The 19,026-nt window shown below is 40.4% G+C and overlaps 1 protein-coding gene across 1 annotated transcript in view; it reads right to left on the reverse strand.

Annotated features, from left to right (window-relative positions):
* Positions 1-1,038: 1,038 nt before the first annotated feature.
* LOC148025413 (LOW protein: ammonium transporter 1-like protein) overlaps positions 1,039-19,026 on the reverse strand; it is a 76,833-nt gene continuing 58,845 nt past the window's right edge. The window contains exons 9-12 of the mRNA XM_087692537.1: positions 18,419-18,509; positions 13,000-13,112; positions 12,793-12,905; positions 1,039-1,219 (exon numbers count right to left, since the gene is read on the reverse strand). Of these exons, the coding sequence (XP_087548663.1) occupies positions 12,899-12,905; positions 13,000-13,112; positions 18,419-18,509 (211 nt within the window). The 3' untranslated portion in view covers positions 1,039-1,219; positions 12,793-12,898. The remainder of the gene's footprint in view (positions 1,220-12,792; positions 12,906-12,999; positions 13,113-18,418; positions 18,510-19,026) is intronic.

Here is a 19,026-nt window from a genome sequence, read left to right on the forward strand (position 1 = left end):
TTGTGTGAAGTATATCTTTATGAATATGCATGCATTTTTGTTTCATAATGACTGAACCAAGTAGAAAGTGGTCCAGACCTGCATGGCATATCTTCAACTTCTTTATATAGTTAGGTAATCAATGTATGGCTCATTATTAACCAACTTAAAAGAGACTGAGTGTATCGATCATGATGTATAAAGTTTCTCTCTTCATGTATACAAACAATATAATAGTAAAAGTTTGAGAATGCAATTAAGCTACGAAACAATCTCACAAGCCCATAAGAAATGAGAAAAACCTACAAAATATATAAAAATACTTTCAATTTTTGTGCATGGATTGGTGACCATTCAACTTTAGAAATGAATAAGAAATTTCAAAATACCTCAAAACTAGTGTTTCTTTCTTCGTATTGCCAACCACTATTTATTAAAAGCATGTATTGCAAAGTTGCTCATAGAGATATGGTTGAGGTGCCTCTTGAGCAACTTGATCAAACAAAAGACACATTATTATATGTACATATGTAGAGAGATGGAGGGCATACCTTTGCAAATAATGATATGACCTAACAATTCTCCACATGCACAAAATTATATGACATCACATTTTGGAAGTATTATTGATATGTCGAGCAATATGTCATCATTAGTTAAATATTTGCAACTTACAATTTATATATAGGTTGAGTACATTTTGAATTGGCAATAAACAATATTCATTTTATATTATCAATGTATTTTCTCAAGTGCAACTTGCATCATTGGTAAATATGAATTTTAGTGATCTTACTAAGTTTTTGTGTACATTTAAGAGTACTTGAATATATGGTGTTTACATGTGCATGTTGCATTTTACACATTTGTCAAATATATACTAAGAAGTAAAACATGTACATTTTCTCATCTTGAAATTTTTAAATGGAAAAAAGGTCATGTGTTGTGTGCATGTGTATATAAACTTATACATAAACAATATAGAGTAGACATAAAACTTGATAAGGTAAAACTATTAAGAAAATATAGGATAATGTAAAACTTGATAAGGTAAAACTATTAAGAAAATATAGGATATGTTGTATTTTACGCATTAATCAATCTATATATGCTTTGCGCTAAGAAACAAAATATATACATTCTCTCTTTTAAAATGTCAAAGTGGGAAAGGAAGTTCCCATAATCATTTTTCATTATTGTTCTTCACTCAATCTATAGTGTGGTCCACGTGCATATAAACCTATACATAAACAACATAGGTTAGAAATAAAACTTGATAAGGTAAAAGTATTAAGAAAAACATATCCATTGTTAGAATCCCCCCCCCCCCCCCCAAAAAAAAGCCCATAACTTTCATGTTAATCTTTGGAAATTAAAATTTCGCAAGATTGCACCCATGTCCAACTTTATTAATACAATGTCCATTATGTCCAAGGTCAAGGTCCATAATAGTTCACATGCTCATGACAAACCCCCCTCTCAAAATATAGCAAGCAACCTTGATTGGATTCATAAAGCATCCAAAAAGGCAAAACTGAACACATACGAACATGACCCAAGCAACATTTGCCATTGTCGTTACCATCAGCATGTCCAGTATATTTGAGTTGTACGTATGATACTTGGTCTCGCGACAAACATCCAAGTACACGAATCATAGAAATCCCAAAGCAAATATAATGTCTAGAAACTTCAATTGAAAGGCATAGAAAGAGATAGTTGGCCATGAATCTTACATTGAGAATGCTTTCTTTTCCTCTTAGGCATAACAAGAGCTTGCATAATTCAACAAGTCAAAGATTCAAAGTTGCGTTAAAGTAACCACTACACTAATCAATTGTGCTCTTAACAATGCCTCTTCAATCTCTCTTAACTGAGAGACACCAACATCCAATGCATTTTGCAATTTGCTATTACATTGCATTTTAATCATCAGTAGATGCATTATCACACAATGGTAGCCTTTTTCTCTAAGAATTCTTATTCCTCATCCTAGTCATCATTAGTGTGTGATATTTTGCCAAATTCTTGTTACAAATATTAGATTAATGCAAGTAGTACTTGCATTCAAGGGTCCTCTATCATCACGCAGACATAGCCTTGGCAATATAAAGTTGTGCAATGTGAAGTGCAAGTCAATTAAGTCATGGTAACGGCCTAAGTACCCAAAGTATGTAGTGAGTAACATTAGCAAAAGTTATATTAAGTTATGCTGGATAGGTACTTGTGGATGCCTAGTCTCAGTTTGGGCCTAAAACATCAACTAGGCCTTTCAAATGTCCTAAGATGACATTAGGACTAGGCATCAATTAAGGTAATGCTAGTCTAAGGCCAAGTAATGTTTGAAACAACTTAAAAGTTCCAAAGGGGTTAGCACATTAAATATGGATGGGCACCGACCAATTAATGAGCAAGGTACAAATGGATGATCGATTAATTTTCAAAATTAAAAATTTCAAAATTAATTAATTAACTCTAAAAATTGCCATTGGAAAGTTGCCACTTGCAAACTTGCCCATGAAAGCTGAGAGAAGGTTGTATGGGGCTAGCTGAGTGTGGAGACAATCATTCAAAGATTGAGGAGCGAGAAAGGAGAAGCTATTGAATGTCGGTGGTACATTCTAGGACTGCCAGATTAGCTCTAAGACATGAGACAAGAGGAGGCAATACAAGAGGTCTCCGTATAACACTGCATGCATGCCCAATTACAGCTGTACAGTGTACATCCATATGCAATGTCAACTCTAATCAGCACTGGTCAGAAACATTATTTGCCAGAAAATGAGATAGAAAGAGAAATCCAGCCCTGATCTGACCCAAGGCAGCTATCCAACGCCATAATGCTGCCCCAGATGATGGTGGTGCTGTTTTTGACAGCCATGAGGTCTCAGCTTTCTTGCAGCCAGCAATGACTTCCACAGATTGCATGCACTGAATGAGAAAGATACAGATGAAAAATGGGAAGTTTGTCTTCCCTCAATTGCATGTAAAAAACCCATACTTAATTTTTTATCATTGTAATAATCACTTGGCTGCCCAAATTTTAAATTGAAAAGGGCGGCCCCAAACTTTGGTCCAAACTTTCACATTAACATTCAAAACCACTCTTTTGACCCTGATTGGAAGGTTCACATTTAGCCTTTGGAGATTAGCAGGCTCGAAGCTGCTGCTCATGTCCAACACTGCTAATGAAATACCTACCATGCCCAAGGCCAAAGATAAGTTCAGATGCTTGTGAGACCTCTTGTCTCAAGCAAGTGTTCCATCTCTGCTCGGTGTCCAGCAAACTACTCTTGATCCCAGAATGGTGCATCAATCCTAACATGACCGACTGCCTGAACCTGATGCACTTGAGTCCAATCCCTATCTCGGTATGAAGAGAGATCTCTATCATAAGCTGCTCACTATCAAGCATAAATCTAAGAGAGAGGGCCTCTTCATACATATGCTCTCTATCCTCCTCTTTAGAACATCCCTGCAATTTCTGTCATGCCATGGTCTTTCTGGTGGCCTGCTCTCTTTATGAAATCAGCTTAGAAGCTATCCTTGAAGGGTCAATCCCTTGGATCCATGTCCTCTCAAGAGGCCCATACTTGCATATAATTGCTCCGCGTATCCAGATATCACTACTGCTCAAGCTCACAATCCCACATGGACTCCTTTGTATCATAATCCTGACAAGCAAGTGTCATCATCATCTCCAATAGAAGCACAGTTCTCACCATAGTCAACAACAACATCTATATCCCTATCTAGAGAGGATCATCTACATTCTTCCCTACATGATTCTATCCGTGATCCTCATCACTCTCTAAACAGGCATCAAAGTCACGGCTACCCCTATCAATCTCTAATTGATCCTATAAGCGTGCTCATTGTCATCTCTTTGGTGAAAGGAGGTGAGCCTTGAAGTGGAAGCATAAGTGGGAGTAAGAGCTATGGTGGAAGGAGCAAGAGCAAGAGAGAAGAGAGAGACACAATGTGAGAACTCCAACAATCACAATGTGTGACCGGCCTTCCCTTTATTCAAATGTCACTAAAAGAATAAAGAATGAAGTGACAATTATGGACACCCGCCGCCGGCAATGTGCAGGCGCGGGTACTATCAGTGTAGTAATACATGGGCGGCTAGACAGAGACGCCTTTACCCCTAACAACCTCCCACTTAAAGGCGAATCTATCTCAATGAGGAGTGGAAAGAAAAAAGAAAAGACAATACAACATATACATAGGTATAACAGCATAAGGAAAGATACAATCTCATCCAACGCCCATCAACCTCCTAAGGAAGGCAAAGGGCTCTATAGAGAGGCTTTTCATAAGCAAGTCTACAGAATTTTGGTCAGTTGAGATCTTGACAAAGTCAATAGACCTGTCCTCAATGACCTCACGAATGAAGTAATACCTCACCTCAATGTGTTTCGTCTTCATATGAAAGACTGGATTCTTGGCTAACTGAACAGCACTCGTAGAATTCGAATGCAGTGCAGAGATAGCATTTGCAATAACACGGTCAGCAACCAAATGGCCTCTTTGCAAGCCTCAATGGCTGCAACATACTCGGCCTCTATAGTAGAAAGGGTTGTGCATTTCTGCACCTTGCACATCCATGAAACAAAACCTCCAGCGAAAGTGAACACATAGCCAGAAGTGGGCTTCCTACTTCTCCATGTCCTGCATAGTCACGGTCAGTGTATCCCACAACTCCTGTATCCTGGCTACCATAATATATGCACATATCAACAATGTCCTTCAGGTACCTCATGATACCCTTCATGGCATCCCAATGCCTCTTGCCAGGTGTAGCCATATAACGTACCACAACACCAACTACAAATGCAATATCTGGATGGGTGGCTATCATGGCATACATAAAACTACCCACTGCGGATGCATAAGAAATCTTGATCATCTCAACCCTCAGCTTATCTGTCTATGGACAATCGGCTTGTAATACCTTTACATGAGAAGGCAATGGACAGCCAATAGGCTTCGCATTCTGTATATGGAAGCACTCAAGGACTTTATGGATATACTCCTTCTATGACAGATAGAATAGTCTCTGAGACCTGTCACGTGTAATGCGCATACCAAGTATATAAGAGGCATGTCCCAAATCTTTTATCTCAAAGCTCTTCTTGAGCTGAGCCTTAAGAGCATCTAGCCTATCATGAGCTTTCCCTGCTAAAAGCATGTCATCCACATAGAGTACCAAAATCAGTAATGAACCGTCACGGGCTTTCTTCGTGTACAAGCACGAATCCATAGCACTACAGTTGTAACCTTGTGACTATATGAATGCACCAAATTTGTGGTACCATTTCCTAGGTGCCTACTTCAAGCCATAAAGACTCTTCCTTAATCTACACATTAGGTATTTCTTGCCAGGCTCTGCAAAGCCCTTAGGTTACTCCATGTATATCTCATCATGCATGTCTCCATATAAGAAAACCGTCTTGACATCCAACTGATATAAGTCCAAGTCAAGCTGTGCACCCAAAGCCAAGACTAAGCGGTGGGTGGTCATCTTAACCACAAGAGAGAAGACCTCATCAAAGTCAACACCATGCTCTTGCTTAAAATCCTTTGCTACTAATCTGGCCTTGTATACCGGCCTGGGGTGTCCAGGGGTACTTTTCAACTTGTACATCTACTTGCAAGGCAAAGTTCTCTTGCCACTAGGCAAAGAAACCAAATCCCACATATGATTCTTATACAACGAAAGTCAATCTCAGACTACATAGCCCTCTTTTATGGAGGGCTCATAACGGTCAGCAGGAGTCATCTATCTCTAGTAGAATGCCTCAATGCAAGCTGTGCCACCTGTCTAATATCCTGTTGAACATCCTGGCCATGAAGATTGGCTACTATTATAGACTGTCTAGCTGGCTGTGTGGGAGCAGGAAGCTCCTCCTAAAAGATAACCCTTTGTATCTCAATAACTTTCTCAAGCTGCATATGCATTTTATCCTCATGGAACACAACATCATGGTTACAAATCACTTTCCGTACCTGCAGATCCCAAAGACGATATCCCATCTCACCTGTATCTCCATAGCCAAGAAAAATGCATTTCACACTTTTAAGATCCAGTTTATTACATTTGTTCTTGGGCACATGGCAGAAGGCCTTATATCCAAAGATATGCAAATGAGCATATGAGGAAGGCTTTCCTGTCCATACCTCCTCTGCAACTTGGAAGTCAATACCATTGCAAGGTGACCTGTTAATGAGATGTACGACAGTAGAGACTGCCTCAACCCAAAAATGTTATACTAAGCCTGCTTGGCTAAGCATATTGCGGACCCTCTCTTGGATAGTCCTATTCATGCTCAAAGGCACGTGAAACTTACTCACCCCTGTTACCAGTCCTTAGGCATTTCACCTATGCCCAGACTAATTCTCTGCTAAAGCACTAAGCATTTTCATTCCCTTAAGCGACATATGCCCAAGATGAGCATACCAAAGAGATACATGTGGGATAGAACCCACTAACAAAACATGGTCAATAGTACCAGATACAACCAAGGGATAGAGACTGCCAAACTTGACACCTCTTGCAAAAACAAGCCTGCCACGAGTTATCTTCCATGTAGAATCACTAAAGCATATATGATAGCCTGCATTATCAAGTTGCCTAGCAGACATGAGGCTTTTAGTCAGTGCAGGTACATAGCGTACATTATGCAAAATAAAAGTGCTACCAAAGGAAAATTGTAGAGTCACATCACCAATGCCAACAATAGCAAGAGGCCGATCATCACCTAAGTGCACAGTACTAAATACACTGCGATAGGTATGAAACCACTCGCGGTAGTGGGTCACATGAAAAGACACACCCGAATCCAAGAGCCAACACTGTTCATGCATAGATTGAGCCTCGATCAGTTGAGAGGCATCACATGAAGAGGTTGCTAAGATGTAGTCACCATCAGACTCCTCAGGCCACATGACATTTATCTCCTCAATCTTTATACTGGACTTTGCAGGTATAATGCTGCAATCATTGGATTTCTCTTGCACTTTTTCTTTCTCCTTTTCTTAGCGCTTGTCATCGCACATCTTATAGCACTGTGGCCGTATGTGTCCTACTTTCCGATAATAATGGCATGTAAGATCAGACTTACGTCCACGGAACTTGCTACGTCCACATGACTTAGATCAGGACTTCTGAGAGTCCTTTCCATAACGACCATTATCTCTCTTACCACGTCTGTCACCTCTAACAGATAAAACATATAAACTGCAAGAAACATCATTGTTTTTCTTATTAATTTCTTCAGTCAAAAGAGCATTCTCTACATCTTTCAATTCAGCCCATTAAGTTTCTTGGTACAAATCGCAGTGCGAAATACATCCCAAGACTCAAGTAAAGTACCAAGTAGAAACAAAGGATATAGATTATCCTAAAACTCGATACCCTGTTGAAGCAGATTCTTCATGATAGAATGAAATTGGCTAAAGTAAGCAGACAATGGGGTCCCCTCCTTCATGCAAAGATCCATCAACTCTTTGAGCCAATACATCTCTGAAGCAAGGCTCTACTTTGTGTAAAGTTCTTGAATCTTTCCCCATAGATTCCTTGCACTCTGATCTTCATCTTCAATAACATTATTGTGGACCTCTTCAGAGAGTGATAAAATGATAGTGGACTTGCATAGTGTATCTAAATCAGCCCAATCATCATTATCCATATTCTCGGGTTTAATACATTTGCTTCTTAGTGGCTTAATCTGTAATTTTTGTACCAAAACATGCTATATTTGAGACTTCCAGTAGCCATAGTTAGTGCCATTCAACTTGGCAATGTTAAACAAAGCCGTATCTTTGAGATGACCAGCCATAATGAGTCAAACAAAGACAAACTATGAAGAAAACAACCTGCTGTAATTAGCAGTAAATAGGCCAAAACCACAACCAAAACAAGTTGAAAATAAGAGAAACTGCTAAAATAACCAACTATCCACCAAATAATACCAAAAGTATATCAAAATGACATGATTAAGCTTAGTAAATACATCACAGTCCACATAAAACAGCTTGCTGTAATAAATCACAGCTATGAGAAAAAGAGAGCAAACAATGAAATAACAGTGATCCAAAGTCAAGTATGGCTGCCAAGTCACATCCTACTTGAAGCGGGCATATAACAAACACTGTAGCAGCCAAAAACCATAAACTAAACACCCAAATACCTGACAAAGGTCGGTGTATGCTCAAAGAGAAGACGAATCAAATCAGCCCAAAAGCATCCAACGTAAACGAGTATCTATTAAGAGCATAGACATGTAAGAGATCCCAGTCTCATCTGCTCAAGAAGCTCAACTGCATAAACCACAAGTTCTGCAATATCCAGAGATAGCATGAAGCTCCCACTGGCAAAAAGATCGATATCAATCGAGCAACCAAGCTCAAAGATAGCATGTGAATGCATAAGGCATCATGGAGCCAAAACCGTATATCAACGGAGCATCCAGAGTAAGGGATCACTCAAGCATCACCTATAACATCCAGTACATCATGTAACAGTCAATGTCAAATCTTTGACAACACAAATAAGCATCTAAGAGCTCCAAAGTATGCAAATGAACACCTAATCGAAGCTCCAAGTGACAATCAAACACACACAATGTAAGGAGCATGTATTTCTGACATATACATCAAAGCATGTACCGAAGGGTCAAGCATAGACCATAGCCATAATTACTGTCACAAAGCATGCCACTGTAGATCAATGTCAATCAAATGCCAACCAAGACGGAGCTTAATCGAAGCTCAAAAGGCATTTCGGAGCAATACAAGACATGTGCCAACCTCCGTATACATCGATGTAGTCATATGAGTCACCCGAGAAGCACCCATGACCAATAGGTAGAGCATACACTCACCAAATAGGCTTCAGCCCTGGTTATTACAACAATAAATTCACTGTCAAAATTGAGTAAATCAATCCTCAAATGAAGGTCAAAGCCACCTCAAATCGTGGGCATATGATATACCAATGTAGTAGCATCGATAGTACACATCAAGAGTGCATATAGAACACCCGAATCATAGCCAGAAGCAATAGGCACATAAAATCCCTGTTAAAAGAAGTTCAGCCCTGCTGTATACAGCAATGAATACATTGTCAAACCAAGCTATTTCAGTACCAAAATCAGCTCCAAATCCAACCCATAACATGGGCATAGCATTCCATACATGTAGACATCACTTCAACATAACCCGACATCACAAGACCAACAAAGCTGACCATAGAAGCATCAAATAGAGTTCTGCCCTGTATTTCCAACTAGCAAACCTCAACCAAAACAAAGTAAATGAACTGGTTCCCCCCTAGACCGCCTTGAGAGGCTTGTATACATGATGTACTGGTGACTCTGCTTCAACTCCAACTAGTCTGTTGAGCATGAGCACTCTGTTGTAATCAGCTTTTTGAGTAATATAATTAGCCACATTTTACTTGCAAAAAAAAAAAGAAGTGGTTAAATCAGTCCAAAATCAACTCCAAGCAATGACATAGCATCCCCGAATATAAGCATCAACCGGGCATAACCGGGCATCATCTAACCAATGGCAATGAGTGTTGACATCAAAGATAAGTGCTGCCTTATTTTATGACAATCTATGAACTGTTATAGCCGCCCAAAACTGAAGCTTAGAGCTCAAATAGAATGCCAAGAGTAGAAGGATCAATGCCAAGCATCAAAACCAAGGTATAACTGCTTGTATAGCTGCCCAATGAAGAAGATATGCTGTAGGAGATGAAAAACGTGAGCTGCTACTAAAAAAAGGACATGTTTTCTACAATGTGATGCTGCACCAGCAAGGTGAGGGCTATGGGGGCTGCTCCAACTTACTCGAGAAGGCTCAAAGAGTGCCCAAGAAGAATGCAACCAACAAAGAGATGACTACTATAGGTATTCAAATGGAAGTTGAAAGTGTGCCGGACCAAGCTCGAGCTCGCGAAGAAGAAGGCTCTAATACCAGTTGAAGGGAGGTGAGCCGTGAAGTGGAAGCACGAGCGGGAGTAAGAGCTATGGTGAAAGAATCAAGAGCAAGAGAGAGAGACACACACAATGTGGGAACTCCAACAGTTCACAATGTGTAACCGGCCTTCCTTTTATTCAAATATCACTAAAAGAATAAAAAATGAAGTGACAATGATGGGCGCCTACCGCCTGCAGTGTGCACGTGCGGGTACTATCAGTGTAGTAATACATGAGCGGCTAGGCAGAGGCACCTTTACCCCCAACATCTGGCATCCTCCTCATACGGATAATGTGATAGCAGGAGTATGATTGTGGGTCTCCCAATAGGGGTCAAGATAGTCCCTACATGGTCTATGGGTAGCCTCCTCCTATAAGAAAACACTGAGCCACAATGCTATCCATAATCATGCTCATCAATCAGGTGAGCTCTACATGGACTAGCACCATTGTAACCCCCCTCACACATGTCAGCCCTCTCCTCATCCTCACGTCCCTACTAAGAGTAGGTGTACTCCCTGCTGCCTTAGTCCCTACATGAACTGCTTAGTGTCATTATCCTGATGTGCATAATCCTCTGAGTAATCAAGCTGGCCAGTGTCATATTCATAGTCTGGTCAACCTCTCTCAGGACTAGCATCATTACACTCAGTCATAACTGCCATCATCCTCATAGCAAGTGTCTCCCAAGTCCCTCTCACTGTGATGCACAAAGAGCCACTGCTTTCTCATAGGAAGGCCCATATAGAGTCATGAGAGTTGAGCTGTGTGCTTTCCATAAAATTCTGGATGTATGCAACTCTTATAGATGCAAAGAACCCCTCAACTGATGTCTAAGGGTTGGGCCTACACCTCAAGGGGTTCCAAATAGGACCAAGAGTGGATCTGGTATTTTACTATATGCTGTCCAGAATTCCTGCATATATGTATGACCATGTATACCTCCTCCAAAATGATAGTAAAAGTGATAGGTAAGGTTCTAATAGCTCCACCAATAACGAAAGGGCTGAGACAGCTGAGCAAAATTGCAAATCCTTCTTGTCCTTAAATTCCTGAATGTGTAAATAGGCAGTTCCTTACATGCATAGACAACTATCCACTCATGGAACTAGTGGTGCTTCCAATGTATACATCCAAGAATGCTTCCACATTGCATTGCTTCTCATATACATTTCCAAACCCATTTATAACTTGATTCCAATCAGTCACGCATTCACATCTCAAATCAGAAAAGAAGCCTTGACTATTGTATTCCCACTACCCAATGCTCTTGAGCATAGCCAATTCTCAAAAACTCGGTCCTCCTTATTCTGTTAAGCCTGCCTTTCTCCACATCATATTAATCCCAACTTTTACTCGATGTGTTGTCCAATGCTGCTACAAGCTGCAGAGATTCATGTGTTCATGTATTGAGAAGGGACATGGGTTTGAGAACAAGAACTTGGCCATGGCTGCCCAAGCTGAGAAAGAAAAGAAATAAGAAAGGGGAAATGTGAGCTAACAGATTAATGAAGTTCCTCTAAATTCCTCTACTTCCGCCAAGACCATGCAAAACCCCAAATGATATACTTCCCTGAAAGAAAAAGTCACTTTAGCCCATTACTTCTAGCAAGAATGACTAAAATGACCAAGTAGAGAGATTTTTACGTATGCATGGCCCAAGCTAGTCAAAAAATATTGTCAAAGTTAAATTATATCCTGCTGCAGCTAGTCAAGGCTAAAGGACCGAGTGCCAAGATCAGTTACCAGTTGTGATGAACCATGGTAACATGGGGCATGTTTTGGGGACAAAAAGGGGAACGGGGATTGCCATAGGAGGGGGGCTCTAACATGGGGACAGGGCTGGGACAAATGCAGAGACAGGATGGGACTTGTACACGAAGCTAGAAGATGGTTGTCTTAGATTACTATGTAATGAACTCCTTAAGAAGGCCCTTGGCCTAGAACCCAGTCCCAATTATGTATGGATAGGGGAATCTTACAAGAAACCCTACCACCAAATTTGCATCATAGGGCACAATTTATTTATTTTTTTAAAAAGTGAATGCATGTGTTAAGCTGCAAATGGAAGCATAGGTTGACAAGCATGAGACCTTGATGTGTTGCGTGCTTACAATGATTGTGATTTTGTTAATTACAGGACGTGGAATACACACAAGCAAGTCATATATTTATGTATAACTTAAAGTTAGGGTAATTGTGAGACAAGATTTAATGTGATCTATGAACAATTATCAGAAAGAAAACCCAAGTCAGATCAATACCAAAAATCAAAGAAATGGAATCTTCTTTCAACAAAAGTGGATGTCTATTTGGATAATTGGAAGGTTCAATAGAGTGCATTGAGTGGTGAACTGATGTTGCAACACTGTGTAAGCTTGATCAAGATGATGCTGGAAATCAATATGTGATAAGGATCCCAGAATATTGATTGAACCCATAGCAATGTTTTGGCATCATGTATGAATAGCTACCACTGGTACTTAAAGTGTCATACCCCAAAGAGTTTATCACCTGATTGACTGCTCCAATTTTGGAAATGCACAGAAGGATGTTGGGAAAAATCCATTACATGCTGGGTGATCTATAAGATCACATGCTGATACGATAGGATCAATTATAGAAATGCAACCAACAGAAATCAAGTAGTATTCTTTAAATAAGCACTAGTTGCGTTACAAAGTAAGCTTTTGCTCAAGCCCAAACAATTTGATTCCTAATAACTGAGCAATGCCCATCAGAATGCTTCAACATTAAGCATAGTGGACTAGACTTTAGAATTTTGTTTGCTATAAGCTTACAAAATGACACACAATTCGTTTACCTTCTGTATTCACTTGATACTGATTGCCATGCAAGGCCTAGAAAACCCACTAAAGCAAAAGTCCACAGTACCATACAGGAACTCGTCATCAAGAGTCGTGTTCCTCTCAGAGACTGCATAACAGAATGATTCAACATTAGAACTAGTCTACTAGGCTCTACAAACTTGTTTGCAATAAGCTTACACAATGACACACAATTAGCTTACCCTTTGTCTTCATTTGAGGACAGTTGCAAGGCAAGGCCTAGAAGCCCTACTAAAGTAAAACTCGATAGTACCGTACAAGAATATCCCAACAAGAGTAGTGTTCCTCTCAAAGACTGCAGAACATGGTATGCTTTAAGGCTAATCAGACCAGAGATATTTTCGCCATAAAGAGATTATTTGCATTTTCATCACAAGAACGAAAAATTCTCATCAACACGGACACACTTTCTGTGAAAATGTATGTTACTTCTCTGCACAATGAAAGCTTTTGATATAACAGGAATTCCATATCATACACAATCACAAACAGTGAAAAGACAAGTGTAGTTTTAGAGGTTCAACCTGCTCAAGCTCCACCACAAACAAAGCAAAAATGCAACACCCTGCATCAGTAGGAGCTTCATTTACCTTGATTTCTGAAGCTAAAGACTTCTCCATGTGCCACTCCCTATTTACGTACCATATTATTCAAGGGGACGCAATAATGATGTACATGTGCACATTGGCTGTTGTGCCTTAGATCAGCATTAAGAACGTCCCTTGTAGAACTAAATTCAAATTTCAAGAACGTATCACTTTGTAGATCATGCAGTATTGAATATATCTGAAAACTCTGTTAGCTGTATTGAATGGATGGTGATCTCTTGCTTGGAGCACTATAACCGAGCAGGACATCAGCCAAGCTGTCCACTATAGGTTTGCTATCTAGGACGGTTGGATCAGCCACTTTGGGCCTCCTATGTTTTCGTGTCTTGTATAAATACATAAAAGTAGGAGAGGAGCCAGTAGAATCCAAAAAGCTCAAAGGGGCACACATGCCCCCCAGAGTGGGACCCAAAACAAGAATAAGTGCAGGTCTAGTAGTCCAAGAGGGAGAGCAGTAGTGGCACAAGAGAAGCAGCAAATGAGAAAGTGAGGGAGAGGCACCCCCTTGATCAAGGTCAGGTTTATACAACAGATGATGTAAGCCACATAAGATTGTATCAATACAAAGTCATCATACAGATTCCCATCACAAAGAATTCTATCATTTTGCAGAGGAAGCCATTGCAAGTATTTTGGCATGGCAAGGTCTTACCTCCTCAGTTCTCTTCCCCCTTTGTCAAATTGGGAGGACATTTCCTATTTAGACCATGTGCAAATTATCAAATATTCTGCTTGCTAGTTCCCAATAATAGATCTTCCATACTCCTGTAGATCATCGGACAGCATCATGGTACACCAGATGATTGTGTAGAATCTTCGATGTGCTGTTGGGCACTCTATACTATTTTGAGTGGCAATCGAGTCTCTTTCCTTCTGGTCAATTTGGGACTAAATAGTACTTTTTGTCTTCCCTAAAATCATCATCATTTTTTCTTTGAAACTGTTGTTCTTTTAGTTAGTAAACAAGAAGAGAGTCTGAAGTAGTACACTCCAGGCTGGCTGAACAAAGTATTAGTTAAAATGAAACTATGGGCATACAACAAAGTGGAGATTGAGAGAATGATACCCCTGGCTGGCCACTCTATGAGGAGTCTTTCATGCATCAAGTAGAGGGGAGAGCCATGAGGGCACCAAATAATGCCATGCAAGCAATCTATGATTCTATGACAAAAAGGAACAAATAACCAGGTATCCATGTAAGCCTAGTAGTGACATCTTGTTGCATTTGGAGATCCATGTGGACCAGTGAGCACATGATGCAGTGTAATTGCAACCAGGCATTTATGTAAGCGTCATAGTGACATCTTGTTACAATTGAAGGTCCATGTGGTCTGTCCCAATGACCACTAAGCACATGATGCAGTGTATCTGCCATGAATTGATGAGACCTTCAACATCATGCTGTCAATATATGCCAAGCAGTATGATCTCCAATCTCAACTGGCTGCTAGCAAGGGGAAATGCTAGGGTGGGAACACATGTAATAGCATATGTAGAGGCCTGGATTGAAGAAGACAAGTTGTCAGGCACTACCTGAATCCACAAGCCAAGCTACTGCTTTGCAGGTACGTATATCCAAGAAAATAGCTCATAACATATTTGCTGAGCTGTTAGACAAACCTATAAGTAGTGGCAAGCCTCTTAGCTGGTGCTCCAGAATATCTGCACTGAGGGAACTGAATTATGCGGCAGAACTCATAGCATTTTGTGTAGCCGGGCTTGTAAGCCTGACTTTTGAACCATATACATAACCCCAAAGCTGCTTGGCAACTAAGACATGCTTCATCACGTATGCCTACATGGGATAATTAGGGTTTTCATTTATTGGAGTCCCCAAACATATTGAGTAATTTGTTGGAAATTGCTGGTATTTGGACCCGTGGCTGTCCAAAGTACAAATGCAGGGGTAACATAAAAATAAAATAAAGAGAAGCTTTAAAAATTTACAATTTTTGGCAAAATTGATGGCGTGGATAAAGAATTTGTGGCTGAAAGGGCTCCAACATCCATGCATGTTGATGAAGAAGATGTAGTTGGCCTCATACCCACCGCAAAATTACAGTGATCTATCAACCATAAAACCAAAGACACTTACCAGGGTCAAAATGATGCTATGGTTTCTATCAAAACTATCTACGAAACATATGTCGTCAAGTCCTTTGAAAATTAGAACTAAACCTTTGTTGATTTTCTAGTAGCAGACTAAGAAAGAAACCTCCTCCCTAGCTAAGTGATGTCGTGAAAGAATGTCTGGGTGGGAATGGGAGGTACATGCCAATGTAACTCACCAGGAACAGACTGCAAGTGTCAGAGAGGCCGCTGGCCCCAAACTATTAATTGCCAAGAATGACCAAAAGAACTAGAACCAGTAGGTTTAATATACACTGCCATGCATAACCACCCACAATTCTGACCCCCAAAAAGGTATGCCCATGGAAACACTCTACTGAGCACTGGAGGCAATGCAAAAGACCATCCTCCTAAGGAGCCCAGACCATGACTGCTCTAGTGCTACCATCAATGCCTAATATCTAAGTATCTGCTAAGTGTGGAAATGTATGATGAGTAGTATGGCTGCCTCAAAACCAGTCACCATCCGCTTGCATAGACCCTGAGCTATTGGAAACCGGTATTACTACTTCAGCAGAATAGCTCATAATTATTGCATTTGTATTTCTGGTATGGATGAAGGTGGATGCTTGAACAGGGCATGTCTAGAATCAGACTATGCTTGACGCATCTTTACTAAGAAGCAAGCTAAGGAGTAAGTTGAAACTTGGCAGTGCTATGAAGCCAGCTGGAGAGAAAGTCCACTGTATCGAAAGACTCACAAGGGTCACCATTTTATGAAACATAATGGAAAATGCAAACCACAGGCTAGCAATCTTTCCAGTCACACCTCCTAGCTAAAAATTACAAACTATATTGGCCAACATGGACTTCATTCCATGACACCGAAGCCTCCCTGAGAACATCATGACATCCCATGCAACCTTTGCTCGTGCAGGGCTTCCATCTTCTTGGGCGCACAAGAGACTCCATATCATGCACTTATGACTGGGAACACAACCTGCATGTGTTGAGCTACCATACAGTGATCTAGTCCCCTGTGATGGAGATCTGTGCAATTCTCCAGTAGAGAAGCTAGCAGTGCATGTTGTGAAGGATAAGTGCAATCAACTTCTTTGGGGTAATACCAATGCCAATGTGATGGCCCATATATTCCTATGGGGTGCCTCTATAGGACCCATCAAAGGCTTGGTGCAAGAGCGGTGCTAATGTGAAGGAGCTCCAAAAAAATCAGATTTACAACAATTAGTTTGGGTTCCATGAGACTATGCAGGCAGCCTCTGAAAAGTGGTCTAATTACTATAATTTGGTTTGTGGTAAATTTTTACGTCAACTTCACCACATCCACAAATTCCTTAAGGATCTAAATGGGCAGCCACAGTCCTGATAGGCCAAGGCCAAATGGAATGAGCAGTAAGAAACCTCATAGCCTTCACAAAGAAAAGAAACATGTAAGGTGGAATCAAGACTCCTCACAAAGAAAAGAAACATGTAAGGTGGAAGCAAACATCCTGACAAACATAAGAGACATGCCACATATAAGTATTGGCTATGAACACTGCTAAGTAAGGGGGAAACAAAACATTGTCCTCCCACCAAATCCTCTTGATAATGTCATTGTAGCCTAGGTGAATACATCATCTATGATGTGCAGATCACAAAGAGAGCTGTCTAGGCTGATATAGATGTCTGGAAAACATGGTTCACGGCAACAGTTTAATAAGAAATGTCAAAAAAGGTGATGGGGATTTATTGCTTTTGGGCCATGTAAATTCTAAAAAATCAGCTGAAGTCCTTGGGAAAGAGCTCAAAAGATGCAATTACAGCACCAGACTGCAAGCAGGAAGACACGAGTTGACAGACAAAACAAATGGCTAGAATAAAAAGCAGGCATCAGGTGACAGGCAGGGTGGAGATCTAAGGCATATAAGAAGAACCTCTACAAAGGCTCAAGTGGGGTCCACTTAGAGAGACCCCTTTCAGTATAGAGCTTTGAACACTTTTCCAGTACACTGTTTGGTTGGGAGGAGGATATAGATGAGTAGGATCAGGATGATCCTTGTAGCAAATCAGCACTAGTTCAGACATGAATTTCTAAGCCTTTGGAAATAGATTTCTCAAAAAGTTCAGACGAAAGTTTTAGGCCCAGAAAGTTCTCACTCTTTCTATGACTATTGATGCATAAGGGTTAGTCAGAAAGGCAATTGGTTGGGATTTGGCAGTGCCCAGTAGCTTGTTTGAGATGCAGGGCTGTCTGTAGAGGAAACATGGAGACAATGTATTTGGATTCTCCTGAGGCTGGTAATCCATGAACAGTGGTGCTATGTGTCAAGGACAAAGGCCTGCTTGTTGATAGAAGGACTTGCAGGGGAGCATAGCCTATCAGATATCAGATCAGCAACTTTATTATCCCCACTCCTGACTTTTCTCAAAGACTGCAGGCCACTGCCATAGATGCAAGATCAATGGCAGCTTGACATGTCTGGACAGTCAGATGCAGTGAGGCTATAGAGCAGCAACATAGATATATTTCAGAGACCCTCACCCATATATGGACGGAGAAAATTTCTGTCAGAGGTAGATGGGAAACACTGCAGGAAGGTTAAATGACTGCATGAGCAGGAGGCAACATGCCTTCCTGTATGCCTAGGAGTCTCAGGGCTCACACCTTCTGTCACTTAGGGACTCCACACATGATTTGCCAGATTGGTTATTTTATTGGTCTTGAGCAGATAGCCATGGAGTTATCGAACAATGATGCCCCTTTTCCATTTCAATTTAAGTAGTGGGATTTCATACAGAAAAGATAGAATGAAGGCCCTCGTGTTCTGGATTTCTGTAACTTTATTAAAACAGTAGTTTCTTTAAATTGTCTGCACATGCGCAACAAAAAAAGATGAAAGTTGCATCAATGGCCTCTTACGGTGGCAAGCATGGACGCATTATTATTTGCATATTGCAAACTATTTTCAGAGATGTTTTGCAATGAAGATGTTAATCCCCAAGACAGGGCCCTACAAAACATAAACAAAACAGCAAGATGTTAGGCATTTCAGAACTTAGTTTTACTTGGAAAACTCTCTGACAGCCACTTCAAGCTTTATGTAAACGCATACACACTGCATGCATGCTAGACACAATAAAAACTTTTCTTGCAATCCTTCAGTGCGCAAACATAGCTTTGAAGTTCAACACACTGTTGTGCAACAATTTCAAACATGACACTCTTTGCAATCCTATGTGTGACACCAGGGCTGTAACTGTTTTTGTTACAGCAGAGCACTATCTTTGGGCAGAAATCTACAGTGAAATGGCAATTGAATTCATGGAAACATCCATTATATCGAAATATAAATATCTTAGTAGAGTTTTCTGTCCTAGCCAGGACTGACATACTAGAAACTAGAGACAATAATCAGCAAAGCACTATCTTTGAGCAGAAATCTACAGTGAAATGGCAATTGAACTCATGGAAACATCCATTATATCGAAATATAAATATCTTAGTAGAGTTTTCTGTCCTAGACAGGA

This window comes from Lygodium microphyllum, chromosome 14 (assembly GCF_053477565.2).
Source record: "Lygodium microphyllum isolate KBCC chromosome 14, Lygodium_microphyllum_v1.1.10, whole genome shotgun sequence".
NCBI classification, from domain to species: domain Eukaryota; kingdom Viridiplantae; phylum Streptophyta; class Polypodiopsida; order Schizaeales; family Lygodiaceae; genus Lygodium; species Lygodium microphyllum.